Source organism: Candoia aspera, chromosome 2, assembly GCF_035149785.1.
Source record: "Candoia aspera isolate rCanAsp1 chromosome 2, rCanAsp1.hap2, whole genome shotgun sequence".
NCBI classification, from domain to species: Eukaryota; Metazoa; Chordata; class Lepidosauria; order Squamata; family Boidae; genus Candoia; species Candoia aspera.
In genome coordinates, this window is record NC_086154.1 from 62,908,433 (window position 1) to 62,932,526 (window position 24,094).

The 24,094-nt window shown below is 40.4% G+C and overlaps 1 protein-coding gene across 2 annotated transcripts in view; it reads left to right on the forward strand.

Annotated features, from left to right (window-relative positions):
- Nucleotides 1–24,094, forward strand: part of MST1R (macrophage stimulating 1 receptor) — a 58,663-nt gene that overhangs the window by 5,125 nt on the left and 29,444 nt on the right. For both annotated transcript variants that reach the window (XM_063291992.1, XM_063291993.1), the window contains exons 4-7: nucleotides 12,876–13,064; nucleotides 14,159–14,284; nucleotides 15,742–15,912; nucleotides 18,839–19,017. In XM_063291992.1, coding sequence (XP_063148062.1) covers nucleotides 12,876–13,064; nucleotides 14,159–14,284; nucleotides 15,742–15,912; nucleotides 18,839–19,017 — 665 coding nt within the window. The remainder of the gene's footprint in view (nucleotides 1–12,875; nucleotides 13,065–14,158; nucleotides 14,285–15,741; nucleotides 15,913–18,838; nucleotides 19,018–24,094) is intronic.

A 24,094-nucleotide genomic window follows, 5' to 3' on the forward strand; every position in this document is an offset into this window, starting at 1 on the left:
TTGGAAAGCAAAACAGTTTAGCCCATTCTTTTCCAACTGATTTTGGCCTTGAAGAATATGCTTTAAACATGCTGTATATTTTCCAGGACTGGGTAAATCTTATCCCTTTGAAAATCCTATTCCTACTCCTAGGCTTTCCTAGGAGTGTCTGCCTTACAGTCTGTTACATCTTGTACTCTCACATGGAATGGGAACAGAGAGTAAATTAAAATACTGAGGAAAAAGTATGTCATTAATAGGCCCCCTAGGACAGTACTTCTTTAAATAAGAATTATTACCTGTTCTTGGACTGCACACTCTCCTGTACTTGTCATTTTTCAACACAGCTTTAAGGAGGACTATAAACCCAGAAGGAGTGATGGTAGCTTCTCCTGGAAGCTAGCAAGCAACCTGCCAGGGAGAGATTGCTAGCATTTTTTTTTTTAACTTCATGTGTTACAGTATAGAGTTTTGGCAAGGGGAACATTGTTTTGGCAGGTTCTGCTGTAGCTCAGGGGTGGGACAGATAACATTTTTTGCTCTCTCCTATTGGTCAACCGTAAGGGAAGGCTGATCAGCTGAGCATGTTTTCTGAGTTTCAAGATCAGCAGCAATCAAGAAGACAACATGGCTGCCTTCTGAATGGAGACACATGGAAAGATCCTAAATTTAAATGACTGCAGAAATAATGTGACTTAGTTTCCATGAGCCAATACAGGGCTCCATTTGGGGGGGAAAAAAGGTCACAGTATAATACTTTGAATTTGAGAAGCTGCTTCAGATATGTAAACATACTGTACAAAAGGGAGCATAAAGCATTTTGAAGAAGGATCTGGGGTACCCAAGACCTGATTGTAGTATACTTCCTCCTAAAATCTGAAACTTTCACAAGCAAAACACACATTTGTTACTTGAGATCCAGGTGGGTCTATCAACTTAAGGACAGTTGTTAAGATTCAGCTTTTCTGCCAAGTACTATCTTGCATTTTGTGTTGCCATTTTAACTCTGTTTTTAATTGATAATTTTATTTTTTAATTTTCTGAATTTGGGATTTAAGTTATGGTTTAATGTATTATTTTTGATAACCACTTAGGGTTTTTGTAATTTGGCAATATATAAATATTAAAAATAAATAGATTCTACTTCTTTAGTTAGGATTGCTTTAGTTCATCAGCCTAAATTCATATTTCTAAAAGTTGAAAAATACTGACTTAGTCAGAACTTTTGCTTTCAGAATAAAATGCAAAGAAAGTTTACTTAAAGGCTTAGAGTTCTTGCATTGCAGTTTTAATCCCTACAAAATGAGTTACTATTTTCTTTGAATTTATTACCTATGCATTCGTTTCCTGATATACAAAGGAACTCAAAGAAGCTACAATCATCTATGCTTCCAAGTTCCTGCCATAATCTGTGCCTCTTTTTACAAGAGACACAAATGAGCTTTTGTATTACCTCCATCTGTTACAAAAGCTTATATTTGTCCCTTTTCGAATGTTAATACCTTCTCATTAATTTTATGGCCTTGGAAAAGTTTCTGTCTCTCAGCCTCAGTTGTCCATCAGCAGCCTACTTTAAAACGTATTAAGAATTAACAACTGTAATATATTTTGCAGGTTAAACCACTGGGAGCATTTTAAGAATATTTTATAAAAGAATATACAGTTGTAGACTGAAAAAAAGAAAAAAAGCAATGTTAAAATACAAAATATCCTGGATAAAAAGCCTATTTGCAGCAGGAGTTAAGTGTATCTCTATCAGTTTGAATCCAACAGTTTCTGACCACCATTGCTGTGGCCCATTTAGCCACCTTCTTGGAGACTGCAGTCTTGGTCATTTACTAGGAAATAGAGAATTGCCTGTTGGAATCAGTCCCGGTAATTTGTGATTAGAGGAGAGATTGCCTCCTTCCTCCAAGGGTGATGGATAGGGCATTTCAAGAGTACATGTGCCAGTGTCTCAGTGTCACTTGCTGAAGATAAAGAGAAGCACTCTAGCTAGGGGGTATTTTCAGTCTCCTGGTAAATACTGTTGAGGGCAAAGCATCTAAATGTGCCAGTGTGAGTGCCCTCCTATGTGAGGGCATAAGTATGTAGTAAAACTATTTGGAAATACAATAGTTAAAATTGGAAGAGAGCCAGTTTGGTGTAGTGGTTAAAGCATCAGGCTAGAAACCAGGAGACCATGAATTCTAGACCCACCTTAGGCACAAAGCCAGCTGAATGACCTAGGGTCAGTCACTCTCTCTCAGCCCTAGGAAGGAGGCAAGGGCAAACCACTTTTGAAAAACCTTGCCAAGAAAACTGTAGGGACTTGTCCAGGCAGTCTCCAAGAATCAGACACAATTGAATGAAAAAAAAAATGGATACATGAACTTTGTATAGGAAAGGTGTTAAACCTATCCCTTTGTACATCAAGGTCAAAAATCTCTGTTCAACCTCACTCCAGGCTTTGTCTTAGCCCAGGATAGCTAGATCATGGGGAAAGAGCCCACAAGGGACCAGATCAGATGTTACTTGCTTCCTGCACAGGGGATTATAGCGATGTATCAATATAAATTGGAGTAAGAACTTGCCCCCTTCAATTCGTTTGAACCTCAGGCAGGCCTCAACAGAGAAGCATCCAAGCTCTGCATTTATGGCAGAGTAAGGAACTCAAAGCAGAGATTTAGACTCAACTGCTTCTAATACAGTACATCTCAACCTTGTAATATCTCTTTATGGATATGCTTTACATTTAAACTTCTGCAGCACATGTCCAAATGCAAATATGTTTTCCCTGAAGATATAACGTTACTCTAAATAGAAAACAAAAATATATTTTTTAAAATCTTTAAGCCTCTTACAAGGTTTAGAGAAATCCAGCTTCCAGGGGGCAGTTTTACTTTACTTGGCATAAGTATTTTACAAATTTAGATTTTGTTGATCTAAAGTATTTTTTGTTTCGCTTTTCAAAATAGGAGATGATGTCAGAGGCCTGCTTTGTATCTGAACATATGTTCAGATACAAAGCACGTACTTGTATTTAGATATTCTTCATTCCTTCAGTATCAACAAATTTACTATTTCTGGGAACTTTGGACTTAAAAACTTGGAGGTTTTTTTATTGTTTTCCTGTAACTCTGAATTGTATCTGTCTAAATTTTTGTTCTGATGATAGACCTTTTGGAATGCTGTTGTTAGTTAGTCTTGTGCAGTTAACAGTGGAAGGACAGAAACTCAGCAATGATTGTTGGGTTAATTGGCCGGCTATGTTATATTCAAAAGAGGACAGGCTAGATAACCTTGGCAGAGCTAAATAAAATGAGAAGGGGTTTCATACGTGCCTTGGGAAAATTGTTTATTGGTGGTCAAAGTTCTTATGAACAATTGTGAACTGCGAATAACTGCTTTTCTGTCTGCTTCTATAGTCCTAGGGCTATAGACTTAACTAGGAAATCGATGAAAACATCTCAGAAGTAGACAGTGGCAAACTACTTCTGTACTGTTGCCAAGATGACTGTGTGAACCTGTCCCTGAATTCATGGGAAGTAGAGTTTAACTCAAAAGAGACTTTGCCTTACATCCCATATGCTTGAATATCTCAGTGAATAGTTTCCTCCATACCAGTGAACCTGATCAGGTGCTGCTCAGGCCTACGATGAGAGTTCCTTCAGACGTGGCCAGGGTTTCTTCACCTACCCTACCTCTTCCCTGACTATAGTCTTGTTCAATCAACTTGCCACAAAATATGGGTAAGATTGGACTGACTGAATCAGAGTATTGTGAAATGGTTATGAAGATCACTCTTCACAACCTGATTTTCAGAAAGAGGGAAGAAAGCACATAGAAAAGGAATGCAGGCACATTTTTATTACTTTGCTCAACTTCCTTTTGTAATCTTCAAGAACAGCAGCATTGGGAAGTTCATGTGACCTCCACTGGCCAGTTAACTAATTTGGCGGCTGACTGACTTGCTGAGAAAGAACAGGCTGGTGTCAAAGCAGCCTGGAACTAGACTTTGGATCTGTATTGGCACCAATTCTGCGGCTGTTGAGGCTTGGCATTTTTAATATCAGTGCATATCTACATCTACTTATCTATACTCAGCAAAGAGAGGAAGAATCCAATCATGTATTCACAGATAATAGCTGTTTCAGCGAGGGATTATCCATTTGATTCACATAAATGTTTAGCATGTGTTTTTATAAATACACTAAAAACTGGTTATTGCTGTCACTTGCTAGTTCACTGCATTAGCAGAGCTCTTACGATCTGACAATGATATATCATTGCTGATTGGATCAGTCGTCCACCCAGAATGAAGCTGTGTATCTGAATAGGGTTTACATGTATAAATGGTATGCTGTTGGAGTTGCAAACATCTGTGAGATGTATGTAAAACAAAATTAGTTCTGATTTAGTTTTTGAAGGAAGAACAGCAATGTTCTTTGGGGGGAGATGGGCGGTAATAGAAATTTGAATAGTAAATAAATAAATAAATGATCTCATATAGGTTTAGAGCACTGTTATTCTTACTGGGTGCTTCTAAAGCACAACAATTGAAACAGATTTTAAGAAGAAATTAAGAACCTATTTCAATTGATAGCACTAGGAACCAAGTTTTAGAAGCACCCACTAAGAATGACAAAAGATATAACAAAGGGCAACAAGAGTGATCAATTAATTGAAACAGCATCTTCCTTCTAAGGAAAACAAGAGATTAGAAGCCTAAAAATGGAAAATGTGATGTGGAGGGGGTAAGAGGGAAGCAGATAGAGACTGAACCCACAGAATGTGCTAAGCCTTCTTAATCATGGTTTGATGAAAAAGCTCCAATTTGTTGGACGTACTGTATACTGTATGTCATCCTCATCCTGAATGAGGCCCCAAAACAAGAAGAAGCAAAAGATGCAACCTAATTTAAGGACAGGGGAACAGTGGCATTAACCAAATTGTGGGTAAAGAAATGCAGCAGCACATTTTACAGCTGAAGAGAGAAAAAGACGTCTGGCTGCATGAACATGAAGAGGCAAGAGGGCTGGTTACAAGATAGGTTATTCTGCAAGAACGACTACGGTATGGTATGTGCTCCCTGACCCACTGGATTCCTTTCCCCTGGCCTTCATGGTTATAACTGCCATTCTGAGAAGCAAAACTCATGTTGCAACATGTGCTGAGGTAATTCTGGAACAGAACCCCGAAGGCTTGAACAAGGGTTTGTTTGGGGGGATGATTTTTTAAATCTCTCTCTGCATTTCCTCTTCAGGCCCACAGTTCCTCTTTCCTTTCTGGAGCCCTAAGAGCATTAGTGAAGTTGAGGGGCCCTTTCTTCTCCAAGGTCAGATTCACTGCTTCTGTTGGAGGGTCAGGGCCACCGAGCAGAAGTTTGTCCTCCCTTATGTTTTGAAGAAATTGGAGGGAGAGAGAGATTTCTGGCTCCTCCTTTGAGCTGCCTTTCTCAGACAATCAATTCTGAGTCATTAGAACTGATAGCAGAGAAAAACAGAAGGTTTACAAGTAGGTGTGAAACAACTCAAAGAAAGATCCAGAGCACATACCTTCCGGAAGCCGAAGAAAAAGGTGAGGCCTCTGAGTCAACAGAGCAGGGCTACTCACTAAAGGCTACATGGCCAAGATTAATTTCACCTTCTCCTCCTTTTTCTGAGCACTTACTGTACGTGAAGTGATCTCTAGCAGAGGATACTTATCACCCTCTAAGAAACTCATTCACAGAAACAGAGGTTTTCACAAATAACTTTATCCCATAATTCTTTCCCAAAACAACCTTATCAAAACATCAAGTTATTCACACAGTTTTTAGTGATTTTAACATGGTTGTCTCAGCATGACTTAATGCTATTAATCTATACACTGTACTGAGGTAAGTTATTAGAGTAAATACTGAAAGAATTTCCTCCTGGAATTATTCCATTATATGAAACTTTGATATAGTCTGTTGTGATAGTGGATGAAGGACCCTAACAACTTTTCTTGCCTATGGTTTTGTCAAAAGCATAGCTTTTTTAAGAAATAAAAATAAAATCAGATGCACAGGAGGAAATCTTTCTGTTTCTATTGTGAGGAAAAGCAGGGGTGAAAGACTAGCAGCTCCTACAGATTAGATACTTTTTGCAGTTCATCTGAAAATTCATGTCCACCTACACAATGATTCAGCCATAACAGAAAATGCTAGTGAAGTAATTATTAATATGATCTAACAAGCCTTGGGGCAGTGTACATTTCATCTCCTTTATTCATCCACGCAAAAGAAGCTGGAAGCATTTGTTTCTTTTTTCACAAACCATGTTTTGGGTAAACCAGGATTAGACAAACCATGGTTTATGTGAGCCTGGGTTAAACAAAGTACACATGCCCAAATTTGAGCATCATGGGAAACTGCTTAATTTAAATCCAGTACAATAGTGGATGCTTTTAGAACTCTCTTTATGGGTGTGACACAGGAGGGCCCGAGGGGTGGAGTAGGAATGTCTAAACCAGAGGTTTGCCTCAGCTACTGTACTTCCTGTATAGTAGGAAGCTGTGGCTTCTATCACGTTTGAACAATGGTCTTCACATAATACTTATGCAATTTCTGTTTTTTATTAATGTTGCACCATAATCTATTTGACTTTTATCTTTAATGGCTCTGTACTGTGTTACTTCCCTCTTTAATGGATGGCTGAACTTCTCACCTTTTCTGGGTTGGATATATTACTCTTTGCTTTGATCCTTGCATCTCATTAATCTGAATGAATTTAAATTTCAGGTACCTTTTCCATTTCATAATAGGATCTTGCATGACTTTTGTATCTTTAAGATTTGCATACTGTGTAACTGCCTGATCTCATGTAGCAAGCAATTGTTGATGTGCTTAAAGGTTTGCAGGCATGCACAGTGACTAAAGTATGCTGGGTTCTCTGCATCTGGTTATTTTTGTGCTAGGAATGACAAACATTAATCCAGGAATAAGTTAGAAGGCTAAAATCAGTGTGCGGTTTTAGCTGCGTAAGAAAATGCACAATGAAGAAAATGTCCTTGGGACATGATTAGCAGCATTTTTGGAACTGTCGATTGGATAAAAGGGAAAATATTTGCAGAACAAATAATTTGACACAATCCTGCAGGAAAGTTTAAGTTCCTAATACAAAGACCAGTTTGTGTATTTCAAGGGGATCTTAGCACCATTGCTGTGTGAGAAATAACAACTAACAGTCCTCTGCCTGAACACATGAGGATTGTACCTGTGAATATTAGGATGGGACCTTTTTTCAGAGTTTTCTCATTAATCTGTTGAACAATCAGGAGAATCAGTACACTTAGCAATCAAGTCCATTCCATGAGCAAAGCAAGAAGTTAAATCTGCTCAGTTTCCTACTGAGTACTTTTCTTAAAGAGTGAAACAAAGAGGAAGCCCTGGTAGCCCTGAGATTCTCTTATGCTTCCCCACTCCGTGGGGAGGCAGGACCCATTTGATTGGTCCACCCCCAGCGACTGATGGACCCAGTGGGGTTTCAGAGGGAGCTGGGGGTTATACCCGAGGATCTGCTGCACAGTCCAGCAGAGGCCCTGGCTGCTGCCTGGAACAGGGAGGCGGCCGGGCCTTGGACAGGATCGCACCTGTGCGACCTCCCTTGACCCATTGAACCCGACACTCCCCATGGTTTACGGAGGTAGGTAAAGGTAAAGGTTTCCCTTGACGTAAAGTCCAGTCGTGTCCGACTCTAGGGGGCGGTGCTCATCTCCGTTTCTAAGCCGCAGAGCCGGCGTTGTCCGTAGACCCGTCCGTGGTCATGTGGTCGGCATGACGACACGGAACGCCGTTACCTTCCTGCCGAAGCAGTACCTATTAATCTACTCACATTTGCATGTTTTCGAACTGCTAGGTGAGCAGGAGCTGGGACTAGCAACGGGAGCTCACCCCGTCACGTGGATTCGAACCGCCGACCTTCCGATCGGCAAGCTCAGCAGCTCAGCGGTTTAACCTGCAGAGCCACCGCGTCCCTTAGGTTTACGGAGGAGCTGAGGGTTTTAAAGAGGGTTAAGAGACGTCTAGAGCGCCGCTGGAGGAAGACAAAGACCGAATCTGACCGAACACAAGCTAGAGCCACTATTAAGGCCTACCTTGTGGCAATAAGAGTGGTGAAACAACAATATTTATCCACTCTTATTGCATCCTCAGAATGCTGCCCAATGGCCCTGTTTAAGATCACTCGATCCCTTTTGGGGAAGGTGGACCCAGTGATCCACATGCAGGGCCATGCAGAGGAATTCTCTGAGCATCTGCAGGATAAAATCGCTCAGATCCGTTCCAAGTTGGATTCCAAGCATGAAGCGGGGTCTGTGGAGATGCCCGCGGAGCATACTTACCCAGTTATTTGGGAACAATTTGATCCTGTTGGACCCAAGGAAGTGAACAGGATCCTCTGAACTGTAAATGCCACGACTTGTCATTTAGATCCATGCCCCTCCTGGCTGGTGAAGGCAGCCTGGGAGATGACATGTGGTTGGGTCCAGGTGATGGTTAATACCTTCTTGAGAGAGAGGGTGTTTCTGGCTGCCTTTAAAGAGGCACTGGTGCACTCCCTCCTCAAGAAACCATCACTGGACCCTAATGTACTGGACAATTTTTGTCCGGTCTCCCACCTCCCCTCCTTAGGGAAGGTGGTTGAGAAAGTGGTGGTGTTGCAGCTCCAGAGGATCCTGGATGAAACGGATTATGTGGACCCTTTTCAGTCAGGTTTCAGGCCTGGATATGGGATGAAAACAGCTTTGGTCGTGCTTATGGATGATCTCTGGCGAGAGTGGGATGGAGGCAGTGCATCCATCCTGGCTCTCCTTGACCTCTCAGCGGCTTTCGATACCATTAACCATGGTATCCTTTTGGGTCGGCTCAGGGAGTTGGGGGTGGGCGGTGTGGTTTTGCACTGGTTCACCTCCTTCCTCCAGGGCCGGTCCCAATCGGTGTTGATAGGGAGTGAAAGATCAGGCCTGCGGCCCCTCCTTTGTGGGGTGCTGCAGGGCTTGGTACTCTCCCCACTCCTTTTTCACATCTACATGAAACCGGTGGCGAGATCATCCGCCACCACGGGATGAGGTATCATCAATATGCCAATGATAAGTATACATCTCCATCGCGGGTGATGTAAGTGATGCTGTGACCACCCTTTCCAGGTGCCTGGAGGCTGTAGGGGTCTGGATGGGGAACAACAGGCTTCAACTGAACCCTGGTAAGACGGAGTGGCTGTGGGTTGGGGGTTCCCGGGTATCCAGGAATTTAACATCTTTGGTTCTGGATGGGGTTGCACTGCCCCAGACAGACCTGGGGCATTATTTGGGGGGTCCTCCTGGACTCACGACTCCTGCTCGAGGAGCAGGTGGCAGTCATGGCCAGGAGGGCCTTTGCACAGCTTTGTGTGGTGCCCCAGCTACGACCTTTCCTGGATCAGGAGTCTCTCTGAACAGTCACTCATGCCCTGGTCATCTCCCACATAGACTACTGCAATGCGCTCTACATAGGGCTATCCTTGAAGAGTATCCAGAAGCTACAGCTGGTACAGAATGCGGCTGCATGAGCAGTTTTAGGAGCCACAAGGAGGGCATATCTAACACTGTTGCTGCGCGAGCTGCACTGGGTTCCAGTTTGCTTCCAGGTCCAATTCAAGGTGTTGGTTATCACCTTTAAAGCCCTACGTGGTATGGGTCCAGGTTACCTGAGGAACCGCCTCAACCCTACTACATCAAACTGTCCCACCTGGTCAGGCAGAGAGGGCATGTTACAGACCCTGTCCATGAGGGATTGCTGATTGGCAGGGTCCAGGAGGAGGGCCTTCTCTGCTGTGGCCCCCACCCTTTGGAATAACCTAACCCCAGAAGTGAGGCTGCCCCCCTCTCTCCCAGCCTTTAGAAAGGGATTTAAGACCTGGCTTTGCCACCTCACTTGGGACAAGAGGGGGACAGTCGATTGTGGAGGTGGCTGGTGCTGTGATGCGGCCCTGGTAAATTCCATCATGACCATCTGGGATTATATATTTTATATGTTATATTTTACATTTTACATTTTTTATTTATTTATATTATACTGTATAATGATTTTTTATTCTTTTATTTATTGTAAGCTGCCCAGAGTTGTCATTGAACAAGATTGGGCACTGGATAAATTTAATAAATAAATAAATAAGCAGGAGTTGTCAAAGGAAATATAAACTCACTCAGTGTATTGATCGGCTCAGTTTACAAAGAAGCTTCCATGAGGCATCATAGGCTTTACTCTTTGGCAGCCACTTGAAGGAAAAAAAGTTTCTACCGAGGAGTTCTTAGGGTGGTGTAAGTTCTGAGGAGGGGAATTTACAGTAGCTATTAGTATTGCAGATGATCTCATCAGGCTCTCCCAGGTGATTCCTTCAGTACTGTTTAGTATACTGTAAGTCTGCGTCAGAGTATTCAGTCTGGGACATTTGTTCAGGTAGATTGTGATCTGGCTATGCCTGGCATGTTCTTTGTTCAGAGAGAGCACTGCTAGCAAGGACTCAGGGGATGGGAGGGATGGGTTCCTCAAAATACCTCATAACACTAGAGAAGTGCCATAATAAGACTTTCTTTCATTAGAAGTATTTGTATGTGGTTGACTTCAGTAACATCAGGCTTTGATTGGGTTATCACATTGTGCTAAGCTCCACTATGTTTCTTGGTGGTTTGGGTTTGCTTTAGCATGCTGGGTAAGTCCAGCCAGTATGGTTTGTAGATCATGATTTATGCCTTTGTGTGAACCAGTAAACCAAGTTGTTGCTTAGTACAATGCATGAAGGACATCTAGCACCCATTCCAACAGGCTGTAGTAAACAAGGCAGCTTTCCACACCCTTGTGTGTATGTGTGTGTGATATCTTTTTAGATTGTAAATCTAAGGGCAGGGACTGTTTTTCAATTGGTCTGTAAGTTACACTGGGAGCCTTCCCAAGATCAGTCTTAAACTTAAATAAAGCCAGCAAGCAGGCAAACCAAAGTGGGAAACCAGTAGCCGTCCAGATGCTGGTGAACTGCAACTTCCAATTGCTTTATTCAGCATTGCCATTGATGACGGGTGCTGTCAGGCACATCTGAAGAGTGGCAGGTTCTTCATTCTTGAACAGTTTTTACCTATGAGGTAAAAAATGCATAGGGGGTTTTGAAACTTTTTCAAGCCATAGAATCTATTAATAATAATAAAAAAAATCCTGTAGCCCCTGATCCAGAAGCAGAGTGCTAGAGACAGAAAATTGGCAATAGAACGAGAAGTAGATTTTTATTGTAAATGCAAAATTAACATTTCCAATGCACAAAAATAAAACTTGAATTTCACAATTATTTGGAAGGTTAATGTTGTAACCAAATAAATCAGTGCTTTGTCCATTATTCTTGTTGTTACACAAAAATGTATAAAATGCCTTTTTTTTTATGGAGTTCTGCACATTTCCTTTTAAAATACTCTGGACCTTTATCTTGGGAATGTTTGGTTTCCAGTTATCTTGGTAATTTTGCAGTATTGGGATTGCTGTTAACCAATACTTGCTCACATTCAACATATTATGATTTGATTCATCTTTCTTGCCAGTCCATGTAAAATCAAAAGCGATAAAGCTCTGGTCATATTTCTGTCTGTTGTTTGTGCTTGAGTTCTTTTCTCAAAACTTGTGCCATGAAAATCAGCAGCATTGTCAGCAGCATTAGTACTTGTTCAGCTTTTTCTTTTCACTTGTTTGTTTGTTTGTCTGCAGTTGTACTGCAGTTTTAGTGTATTCATATCTGGAAAAATATTTTTAGGCCTAATCAAAAACAAAAATAATATGCATATGCTGAGGGGTATAAAACTAGGATAGGTGTTGATGGCATGGATTTTTTCCAATATGAATGCCTGGCTGAAGCCTCTTCAGCACCCAGCTTCCCCATTTTTGCCTGCCTGCCTGCATACTGTAAACATAATTCTCATGCATGTTTACTTCGAAGGAACTCCCACTGAGGCACATACACACTGCAGCCAAACAGTGCAACCCTAATTTCTTTATTAATTCCTGCCCAGCTCAGTAGGACTAACTCCTAAGTAGATGTGCACAGGATGCTATCTTCATAATTAAACAGACCTCTTAGGGACATGCACATGTATACATGCAAATATGGACTACAGTGTGGAACATGAAGAGGGAGGGAGGGACTCACCATGATTTCTTTTCAGCTGCTAAGTAAGTTAGAAACTCCTACCAGATTTCTAGCTCTCTCTGCTTTCAACTCCCTCAGCTGCCCTTTAGAAAGCATAGGCTGCCTGGGGAAATTTTGTTGGAGTTGTGGGGTAGGAAGAAAGTTGGGTCTGGGGTGTGTGCACTCAGGAAGACAGAAGATTTGACTGGTGGTGAGGGAAAGGTAGCCAGTGCCTTTTGCATGGACTGCTTGCAAAGGCTGATGATGTACAGCCAATGAAAGGGGAAGAGCAGCACTGAGGTGGGAGCAGATGCCTGAGTATGCATCCAAGATTGGTGCATTTGAATTTGTTTTTGGCCTCTTGTAGAATCAAGTCCTCTTGGAACCCTATGGTTCCACAGAACCCAATTTGAAAAACTCCAAACTTGACCGTTATTGCTTCCTCGCTGGTATACCCTTCCATGATTGGCCTGATCAAATCTTTGTACCTTCTCTGGCCTTTACAGTAATGGTAGTGGAGTACAACAGATAAAAAGCTGGGAATCCCAAAGATAAAAAGTTGGGAATCCCATATACAGGAGGTATCCTTTCATAGAGCAAGCCGCATAAGACTCTGATTCTCACACCCTCTTCTACAGACAATCAACAGTGCATGAGCCCTGTTTCTTTTTATATCTAATGGTCTGCTTGAACTCATGGTGTCCTTTCTTTGGTATTCTAAACCATTTCTAATCTTTGTCATGCCAGATGAATCTCTCAGCCCCAGTGGTGGACACCAGCTGCTTGAATAAACCCACTTTTATTGCTATGGATGGCTTCAAGTTGGACCTCCTACAAGGACGCATGTCTTATGTATTGCTGACCTCTATCTTTGTAACTGCAATAGGGGAACTTACTGTGGCTCATTTAGGCACTTCCGAAGGACGTGTTTTACAGGTTAGTTAAAGCTGTAGCTCTTTGCCATATACAATGGGTCTACCACAAATGTTTATATAAGGAGTGCACAGTCTGAAATTCCCAGGTTGCACATGTTGTCTCCATAATCCTAGCTTGTGGTCCCTGTAGCCTGTTCAGAAGTTGCTATTGAATTGAAACCTTCATGAATCAGAAAAAGCAAATTATTAAATGCATGGGAAGTGATCACATTAACAATATTTAAACATATTTTTTGGCTTGGTCTCATTTGCTTTTTCTGGACCCTCCAGCAACTTGGAAAGCAGCCTTCAACATGCAGCACAAAAAGTTGAGTGCATCCCCCAGCCTAGAAAATTATGCAGATTTAGTGCTTGTTAAAATTCATTTTTCTTTTTAAAGGTCGGTTTTGTAGAAGTTTTAATAGTATACAGATAAAAATCAATACAATGAGCAAATATTTATACTGCAAATGTAAAACTGGTTTGTCACTGCTGTTGTGTTTCTCCATTACTAGAAGAAGCTTTGATAATTTTGAATGTAAGTGTCCACCCAACTAAGTGGCAGCAACTCTAGCTGACCTTGGCTGATCTCAAAAACTAGGCAGAATTGAGCCTGGTTAACCCTTAGATGGGAATCCACTAGGAAATCCCACTTCTGCATTGTTGCCAAGAAAACTGCATAGATGTGACACCAGGAGTTGAGCATGAATTTTACCTTACCTCTATAAGGGTCTGGAGATCTTAAATAGGGAATTCTCAACATTTTCACAAAAAGTCATTCAGGCAGTTGAATGATTATAATGTTAATTGCAGCCAGTGTTAGTGCTGTTTTTAATGGAAATGTGGGATTTGTACTTAATGAAAATTTAGAAGGATTTTCTGTTAAAGATTCATCCCTTTGAAATGGTTGCTAGCAATTACATTGAGGTTGTTGGAAATGGAATTTGTAGGTGACAGGAAAGATTAACATTTTCAGTTTTTCATGATTCTGAACAGAGACCACAGATAAACCTGGAAATGTAGTCACAACCTTCTTTTATAACCAGAATGTCTAATGGTCAACACTTGAAGGGAATTTCTCTCTGTGCGTACATGTGTATGTCTGTGTATTCCTAGATTGTGCTTGATGGGTCCAGTTTCTACAAGTCCGAAATGGCCAACTTCTCTTTGGGAGAGAGACTGCCGGTGCGAAGAGAAGTTGGCAAGCTGTACCACTCTTTGTTCTTTGCTGCAGGAAATGAGGTGAGGCATGCCGAGCTCTCAAGGCAGACTGAGTCAGCTTTGGACTGAGACATACCATGTAGGATTATTGATCCCTTTATTTCTGGGAGGAGGAGGGTTATTCAGAAGATGCATTGATTTTACATCACAAGCAAATATTGAGGCTGTGAGCATCTAGATTCAGTGCCTAAGTTCAGCAAAGCCTAGTAGCAGAGGTTTTTAGTACTCGTTCAGAATGTACTTCAGGAAAATCTTGTTTGAATGCTTCCTGAATCTACCCTAAGCATTTATTTATTTATTTGATTTCTATAGCCGCCCATCTCAGCGAGTGACTCTGGGCGGCTTACAACAATAAAACTATAAAACAATTAAAACAATTACAATTAAAACAGTTAAAATGTAAAAGAAATACAAAATAAATATACATGGCTGCCAAGTGAGCAATGCATGGATGTTAATACAGCCAAGAGGCGGGACCATCCACACGCTCAAGGCCCCAGGCGCAAAGCCAGGTTTTCACGGCCTTCTGAAAGGCCAACGGGCCGGGACATCCTAACTTCTGGAGGGAGGATGTTCCAGAGGGCAGGCGCTACGGAAGAGAAAGCACGCCTTCTAGTTCCCGCCAACTGACACTCCCTGGTTGACGGGACCCGCAGCATACCCAACCTACTAGATCGAATTGGACGGGCAGAAACAACTGGGAGAAGGTGGTCCCTTAGGTAACCCAGCCCCAAGCCATGAAGGGCTTTAAAGGTGACAACCAGCACCTTTTGTTGTTGCTGCTGTTGTTGCCCTGCTTTATGTGAATTTTTTGAAAAGAAAAGGACCTTTTTTATTGTATTAGGATAATAGGTGTCTTCCACCTCAGGATAATAACGACTGAATTTGAACATGCTAAACTGTGATGTGGTTGGTCTGGTTCAAGGATGGAGTGTCCCAGAGAATTCCAGAGCATTCCATTTCCCTCCAGGCAGTGCAGAACCTCCTTCCAAACCAAGCCATTCTAGGGGTAGATTGAAAGTTTCTGGAAATATATCTTCTGAACTGGAAGGGGCATGAAGTGTTCTAGTGATTATATGGTCCCCAAACAGATCAATTTCATTCAGAGCACCATGTCCATTGTAGATCTACTGCCAATTAATTGTATGGCCTTATTCTTGGTAGAATTGTAGAGGAGAGCCCATGACCAGTTTTTACTGAAGTCTGGACTATCTTGAGCCCCATACAATGTCTCTGCTGTCTTGGTTCAAGCTATAGGCAGGGAGCATGGCAGATGAATAATTAAGGCATGTTTCTGTGAAGGTAAATTGTATTTACATTTTAATTATTTTATTCCTGCTGTAAATCATTCTATGAATATGGCTGATGGAAGGTATAAAAATATTTTCATAGATTGGGACATGAGCCCTAGTTAGTGCTGAGGGAAAGGCTATTTGTCCCTTTGTCACTCAACTTGATATTCTTTGTCCATTTTGCAGGTGTTCCGGGTGAACCAAACTGGTCCAGGCTGCCTCCATTTCCTAACATGCCTCAGCTGCCTGAAGGCAGAGCGTTTCATGCAATGTGGCTGGTGTGGAGATTCATGTACCCGTCAGGAGGAATGCAAGAAACAGTGGAACCAAGAGAGCTGCCCTCCAGTCCTCACGGATGTATGGAACTTTCTCACTATATGAGATTGGACGATATTAATCCAAGACAGTAACCAGTGCCCATTTCAGCCATGCTTAATGAAGCCATTTGGTACTGGGGGTTATCTTAATTAACTTTTCTTGTTAAATGTCTGTTTCAATATTTCTGTTAAATGTTCTTTTTAAAGGCCTAAAGCACATCTTGAGAGCTATAATGCCTGTCTTTTTTTTATAAATGCTTTTCTTTTAAACTGCACAGCTTGAATATTGGATTATTACTTTGCTTTCCTTCCTGTTTCTTTCTCCCTCTTGGGATCATGATTAGGAACTTTTCTCTCTGTATTCCCCCCACTTCCACTTCTGCTACAGTTGGCTCTAGTACTCTGTAGTTCTTCTGTATCTTTGTCAAGGGAGGGTTTTATTTTTCTAAAAGTAAGATATAAAATAACATAAGTAAGGTATGAAATGCAATGTAATGTACCTTACATTAATGTATGGTATGAAAGTTCCCAAGCTTAGTACAAATTAAGCCTTTCTTAATATCATAATAGAACATACAACAGAATCAATCCAAGCAGAAAACAATATTCTAATCAAGGAAGTACCAAGCAGACAAACAATCAGACAAACAAACCATACCCTAATCAAGGAACTACCAAGGAGAAAACCACACCCCCACCAACACTGGCAGGGCAAGCTACTCTATATTAACAGGGAGCAAACCCCACACTCACTCGCACTGATGTTACCTAGTTGGGTAACGAAATGTCTGCAAGCAAGCAAACAAGCTCAGAGAGCACCAAGGACTCCACAATCAATCCAAGGTCTGCCCAACTTTGTCCAGCCCCTGGGATGTTCACAGACAGGAGATGGAGACTCATTCTTCTCCCACTGTAATTAGCATTTGGAAGTAGGCTGGTCTCAACCAGAGATAACAGTGATCTCTCAGTCTTGAGCTCTTGATAGACGACTCCTCTATGAATTTATCCGGTTCCTTTTAAAGCCATCCAAGTTAGTGGCCATCACCATGTCTTGTGGTAGGATAATTATGCACTGGGTGAAAGAACACTTTTTCATGTCTGTTCTAAATCTTCCAATCCATTTCATTGAATGACCCTGGTCCTAATGTTTTAAGAGAGTGTGTGATTTCTATATTTCAGTCATGTCCCTGCTCAGTTCACTTCTTTCCAAAGCCACAGAGTCCCAAATCCTCTAATCCAGTATTTCTCAACCTTGACACCTCTGCTGCTGGATGATTTCTTTTTTCTTTCTTTTTTTGCCTTTTTTGTAATACTTTTATTAAAGTTGACAAATACAAAGGTAAAAGAGTAATACAAACTAAGAGAAATATAAAAAGTGCAAAGAAAAAGTGCAAAGAGAGAGAAAAGAAGGAGAAGGAGAAGAGGAATGATTTTCCCCTCCCTCCAAACAAGTATAAACAGCTCCTGTAACTTAACACCTTCTCTAGTATTTCAATAATTAAAAAAAGATATCTTCTTCCCATAACTCATCTCTTATCAATAAACAAATTATAAAAACTCATCATTCAGTTCTATTCAGCAAATTTCCATTAAGAGCTACCAGAAATAATAACATATATATTTTAACCTTAATGAAATAAATCCTTTTTGGGTACCAACATATCACTTCCTGTAAGTAATAAAGCAAGAGAAATCTCTCCCTAGTTATAAACAAATCTTTAAAGCATTGTCATGCAGTCCTGGTCATAAAGAAATTCCATTAATAGCTACCAGAAACCACAATATATATATATTAAGCCTGATGAAATAAATTCACTTGGTAGTCCTTCTGTTTACTTTTAAAAAGCTTGGCCTTTAATCCCAACAAATAACGTCCCACAAAATGCCGTGGTGCATTTACAAATGAAACTGCAAGATGGTTTAATGACTAAAGGGGACATACAAATAACAAATCAAAAGAGTGACTTGCGTAGCCTTTTCACATTGGTCTTACAAAAGGGACCTGTTAAACTACTGAAGACATTGTTGGACAGTTTCAAGCAGTGTCTCTGCAGCTTTATTTGCCTGAGCCACTAGCCCTAATCTGTAATGAGTTAATATTTAGCAAAACAAACTTTAGTCAAGTAAACTTTAACATTCACATACCATATACAGTAATTGTGAAGGAGCCATTAGCTAAATTATTTAAACTGTGCAATCGAGGGGAACCATTTAAATGTCTAGATCACTTATATGTTTCTTAAACTAGAGTGATAAAAAGAAGAAAATATTATATAATTTGTACTTTCTGTTCCTTTGTACAGCTAAACTTTTTATATAAAACTAAAGACAAATAATACTTTTATGTGTAACTAGAACTATTTTATTTTGAATATAGCAACCGATTCAAATAGACCTGGGGCTATGTTGGTATTCATGCATGTGCAGCAGACCGGGCAGGAGAGAAATGTCTGTTCAGTGAAGTCTGAAGTCTGTTCAGTGACTAATCAGCAGTTCCTTTGTACAGTCACTTCTTGCTGGTTGGATCTGCAGCAACGTTGATTCTAGACAGTCTTTAAATACACATGGTTGTCATTGTAGCTAACTGGGATATGGCCAAAAATAATCTAGGTCATAACTTTTATCTGCATCAACTTGAATCTTTCTGGTTTTGCTTTTTCTTTTTTCTTTTCTTCTTCTTCTTCTAATAAAAGCTTATCCACTGCAAGTGATATGACAGAGTTTCCTCCAATGAATTGCATCAAAAGCCCAGCTTTTGCAACAGCTGGTAGAGGGTGCATGGAGAAAGTTTGTCATTTCCCCTGGACATTCTCTCTGTGCAGAAATAAGCCTGCCCTTTTGGCTGGTGCGAATAACTGAGTTTAATTCATATTCAGCATGTCAGCAAGAGATAGTGAGATCTTAGGTCTATTCGGTTTCTGCTGGTCACTGATCATCCTGACAATGATGATTATCTGCTTTCTCAGTTTCATCCCAGAAATGCACCGCTATATGGCAGCACCAAGCTGACTCTCTGCGGCAGGGGGTTTCAGTCTCGCCCATACTTCTCTGGCACGGCTGGCTCACACTCGAGCCCTGGTGACTACTTGATTACAGTGGGACAGAGGACTTGCTCGGTGCTGTTTGAAGAGAGCCTTGCAAACCGGTAAGAAGGAAATCTGCCTCCCGTTCTCCCCAGCTCACTTTTTTCCTAACTGTCTCATGTATATGTTCATGCATCAACATTCACAAAAGAGTTTCATGCATACCTACGTGGAAGAGGGGGGAAAATATAACATGGAGATGGGTATTGTTTTTCAATTATACAACTTCTTCACTTGGCATATCCAGGGAATCCACCAATCCCTTTTCTTAATTTTTCTACATTAAATCTCCAAGGACAGCATCTGTCACAGGCCTTGTCACTGGGTCAGAATAGAGTTTGGTATAGTGCATTTATAACAAGCCACGATGATGTCCTAATGCCAATGTGTGCATAGTGATGTCATTGCACAAATGACAAAATTGTGTGCTTTCATCTTGATGTCTGATGCAAGTACAGAAGTTGCACCATTTACGTGATGGTGTTGTGGCATGTATGTCACCACTGGCCTTCCCTTGCCTCCCTTGCAGGTGCCCAGGCTCAGGAGTCAGGGCAGAGCAACTTGTGCAGTAATACTTTTCTGTTAACTCGTGGTCTGGAGGAATGCCTGTTACCACAGCTGGGAGGAGTGTGCTCTATTTCACTTGAGAAAATAAAGCCAGATGTGACCTGATGCTCTCTTCAGCCCCTGGATTCTCTGCAGAGGGACAGGTGCTGGAAGAGGCAAAGCTGTGCAGATGTGCCATGGAGGTGTGAGTCTGTCTTTCCACTCAAAGGGAAAAATTTGGAGCCACTCAGCTTTAATGGGCTTTTATTGGGTCTGTGGTGTTTTCTTCACAACTCCCCAAGCACCATTAGACAAGAAGTGCAGTATAAATAAAACATAGCCGTTTCTTTAAATGTATTAATCTAAAACTTGCAGGATCTCATTGAATGCACTGCAGAGTGTAGAATATAAAAGCCAACAAGAGAGCCAGTGTGGTATGGTGGTTGAAGATGTTGGACTAGGACCAGGGAGACCCAGGTTTTAATCCCCACTCAGCCATAGAAACTTATTGCATAAATTTGGGCCAGTCACTCTCAGACCAAACTACCTCCTAGGATTGTTGTTGAGGGAGAAAACGGGAAGAGGGAATATTATGTACAGTTCCCGTCAGTTAGCACAGTCTTCCATCTTCTCTCTTTTGTCTTATACACTGTTTTTTTCCCCCTTGTCTCTTCTGGTATAGCTGTATCCTTTCACTTATAAGATGAAGTAAAACATCTCAAAAGAATGAATATGTGCAGGTTTAAGGATGCACTTTTTAAAACAAGTATGCAGTTTTGCTCATTTTGATGTGTTTATGTGCACAAATACAAAAGGCAAAATTGGGACTAGGAAAAGGAGTTTTCTGGAATTTGTTCTCTTCAATATTTCTGCCTGAGGGAGGTTCTGAGTTGATGTCACAAGCTTTATGCTGTAGGGCAAGGGCAGCTTTATATTCCTCATGGGGAAATCAGGCCAGGAGACATTGCTGTGTGTCAGAGTTTACACACTGGCAGCTTTCCCATAACAGAAATGAGTAACAGCTTTTACTGTTCCCTAAAAGTGCAAAGAGTTGTTAGAAGTGAACCTCTTGACCTTCACCCAGGACATATTCATTGTAGCAAATGTTGACCTGCAGTGAAGAACAGAACAAAACAAAACAAAACACCACTGATGAGGCAGACTTGCATTTCTTCTTTCAAAAGGAGTAATGTGGGTCTAAATATGATATTTAGAGTTTTAATGGGTGGATCCATGGCTCTGCAGTCAAGGGCGTGTTTTATGTGGAAAACCATTGTCAGTCAGGATTGATAATAATGGGTAAGATGGGCCAATAGACTTTTCAAATTAAAAACAGCTTACGCTGATCATGCTCTGCATAGGCTGTTCAGTTTTCCATATCCAACACTGATCACAAATGCTTTAAAAAACTTGGAGTTGTTCAACTGCTTTATATAATCAACAGATAATCCCATAGATTATTTCCAAATTTGGGAATTCCTGTTATGCCTGTGCTGGAATAGAAGTCCATCACCGCTATTCTCACTATGTTTTAAAATGGAAAAGGTGGGAATGGTATCAATTGTAGAACATTGGAGACCTAGACGTGGAGATGGGACTATTTCAGAAATCTCACCATCTGCTAATGTGAATCTAAGTCATCTACTGTGAAAATTTATTTCCAACTCTTAGCAATTTTCTACTGAAAGGAACCTAATGTCATTTAATCTTTAAAGCCAAATGGGTCTATATCTTGTAAGTTTTTGAAGAGAAGTGTTTTTGGTGATTCCAAATATACTTTTCTGATTCCTTTGGAGGTAGAAGCAGAATGAAACGGTAACAAATAAATATCAGCTTCTTCACCATCGGTTGATTTAATTCTATGATCTAGATCATGGGCCATATGTGGCTTCCCTTCTTTGTGAGCCATGGAGACTCTTCTTCAGTTGCTACCAAAATCCAAGAGAGTGGGTTACCACTGAAATTCAGTGGGAAATCACTTCCAAATAATCTCTAATTACCTGAAAGTGGTAGATTTAGCAGAAGTTGACAGTTATAGGACATTGAGGATGATATGGATGGAACCTTTTATTTATGTACTGTATACAGATTTATCCATTATACCTTTCAGGGTAGAAAATGGTAGCAGAAATGCATAAATAATAAGGCAAAGGAATTAAGGCACAAGATAAAAAAGAAAAGGAAACATGGATAAAACTAGTTTACATGTGCACGGTGTACTATCCCTCTTCATACCTTTCTGTCCTTGCACACCATCAAAGTTCCTTCCTTATACACCCATCATTTCAAACATTGCTTTTCCTGCTTTAAATGTGTTACTTCCCTCTCTTTGAGGATCTCATCAGCTCCATCTAAAAGTGACACTTTAGTCTTCAACTTCCTCTCAACCCATTCATTCTTCATATATTTGTTTTGCAATTTGAACCTTATTCATTCTCTCTTTATGACCAAACCACCTCAGTCTATCTCCATTCTGGTCTCACACTGTTGTATTCAGTCCATATTCCTTCAACACCCATTCATTCTTGAACCTATCTCTTCCTGTTTTACCACATGCACCTCTTAAATAATCCATTCCCACTGCATTCAAGTTACTTTTATGTTTCTCTTCACATAGGCATACTTCACTTCTGTAAAAACAAAGTGGGCAGAAACTCACTCATATACATTTAAATTTATACTTCACAACAGACCACATACTAACCATTACCTTTGTGCCAGCATTTGCAAACCTTAACATTTTGCCGTCAATTTTCCCATCTTTAATAAACTTTCTATCAAGGTCCATACATTCATCTACTTGCTCTACTTTTCCTCCAGTTATGTATAATTTGTCACGATTCGTACCATTTTCTCTGTTGAACACATCTAGGTCTTTAATTCATTAACTTTCAGATTCATACTCTTCGTTGATCATATAGTCTAACATTTGCAGGACATCATAAAGGTTCTCAGCCAACATCATGGCATCATCTGTATACAAAGATACACATAGGTTCACATCACTGATGTTGCCACAAGAATTCCTTATCCATATATGTATAAATATATTAAATAAACAAGATACCACACATCATGTCTTACTCCCTGATCACTATTGAACCATTTGCTAAACATTACATTTAATGGCACACATCCTTTACTTCCATCATATACTGCTCTGATTGTTCTTATTGAAAGTTTCAACCAACTTTCAGTTCCATATTCATGCAAAATATTTCATAATTCAAGCTTATTCACTTCATCATAAGCTTTCTCTAAAGCAATAAATTTAAACTTCCTTTTTCACATTAATAACTTCTCAGTGACCTGCTGAAGAGCAAAAAATCTGGTTGTCCCACTCTCTGCCCAGCATAAATCCCAAATTTTGCTTATTATCACCTTACACTCTTTCAGTCGTAAGTTGGTCAAATACCTTCCCTCTGAAATACCCACAACAGAGGAATGGCTGGAGAAGATGGAGCTAGCAGAGATGGTAAAATTAACTTGTTTGCTTAGAGAAAGATCAATGACTACATTTATTAGTGACTGGAAGTCCTGATGGAAAAAAATCAACTGGTGATTTATGGATTTGATGATTAGAAAGGGTAGATTATGGAAAGAAGGAAATTATGATGTAACCCTAGAGAGAGAGGGTAAAATATAAATGTACTTATAACTGCTGTTAAGAAGATCAGAAGCCTCTTTATTACTTTTTTCTTTTTCTTTTCTATTTCTTTTTCACTTTCTTACTACTTTTCATATTCTTTTTCTCTTTAATTCAAAATTTGTATTGTTTACATTCTGCTGAAAACTTCTTTACTAAAAATTATTTTAAAAAACCCACCTTCCCTTGCACCCTTAACAAACAACCTTATTGCTTTTCAACATTCAGCACTCATGACTTCTTTTTCACTGTTTTCTCCTTAGACAGTAACATTGATAACATTTGTTTCAATTCTACTCTTCAGCATATCTCTGTCATTCCCATAGAAACCTTTAAAATACTCCTTCCAGCATTCTTTCATTCCTGTTTTCATCCCAAATCAATTAGTCACTTTTATTTTTAATTCCATTCACTCTGCTGGAGGCTTCTAGTTTAGCACTTAGCAGCAATTTCCAAAGGAATATGCCTTTTCTCTGCCCCTTTTAATCTTTTAATCTCATTCCTTGCTTTTTGATTACATTCTTTACAACTGTCTTTGCTCTTTACCACAATCTCCTCTTACAATCCAAATCACAATATCCATATGCTAGGGTTGTCACCAGATAGGTCCATAAATAATTGATCTCCACTATCTGTTGCGGCTTTGGTCAGTCCAGGCTTTCCCATAATGCTTTTTAATAAGATAACGTTACCAGCCCTAGTCATGCTCATGTCATGTGCAGAATTTCCTGCTAATGGTAAGGACAGTACTGGTCAGTTTTGACACATTTTGGACAGAATGCTGCAAGCGCAACCACAACTCAATTTTACTCCAGATGTGCTCATATTATTCTGTACAAGCTAGGATCTTTGCCTTACATATTGTTGGCATATTGTTGCCTAGAACCCATCAGCTAGGAGATATATGCTGTGTACTGACACACACAGATATTTGAGTTTTCTTCTGG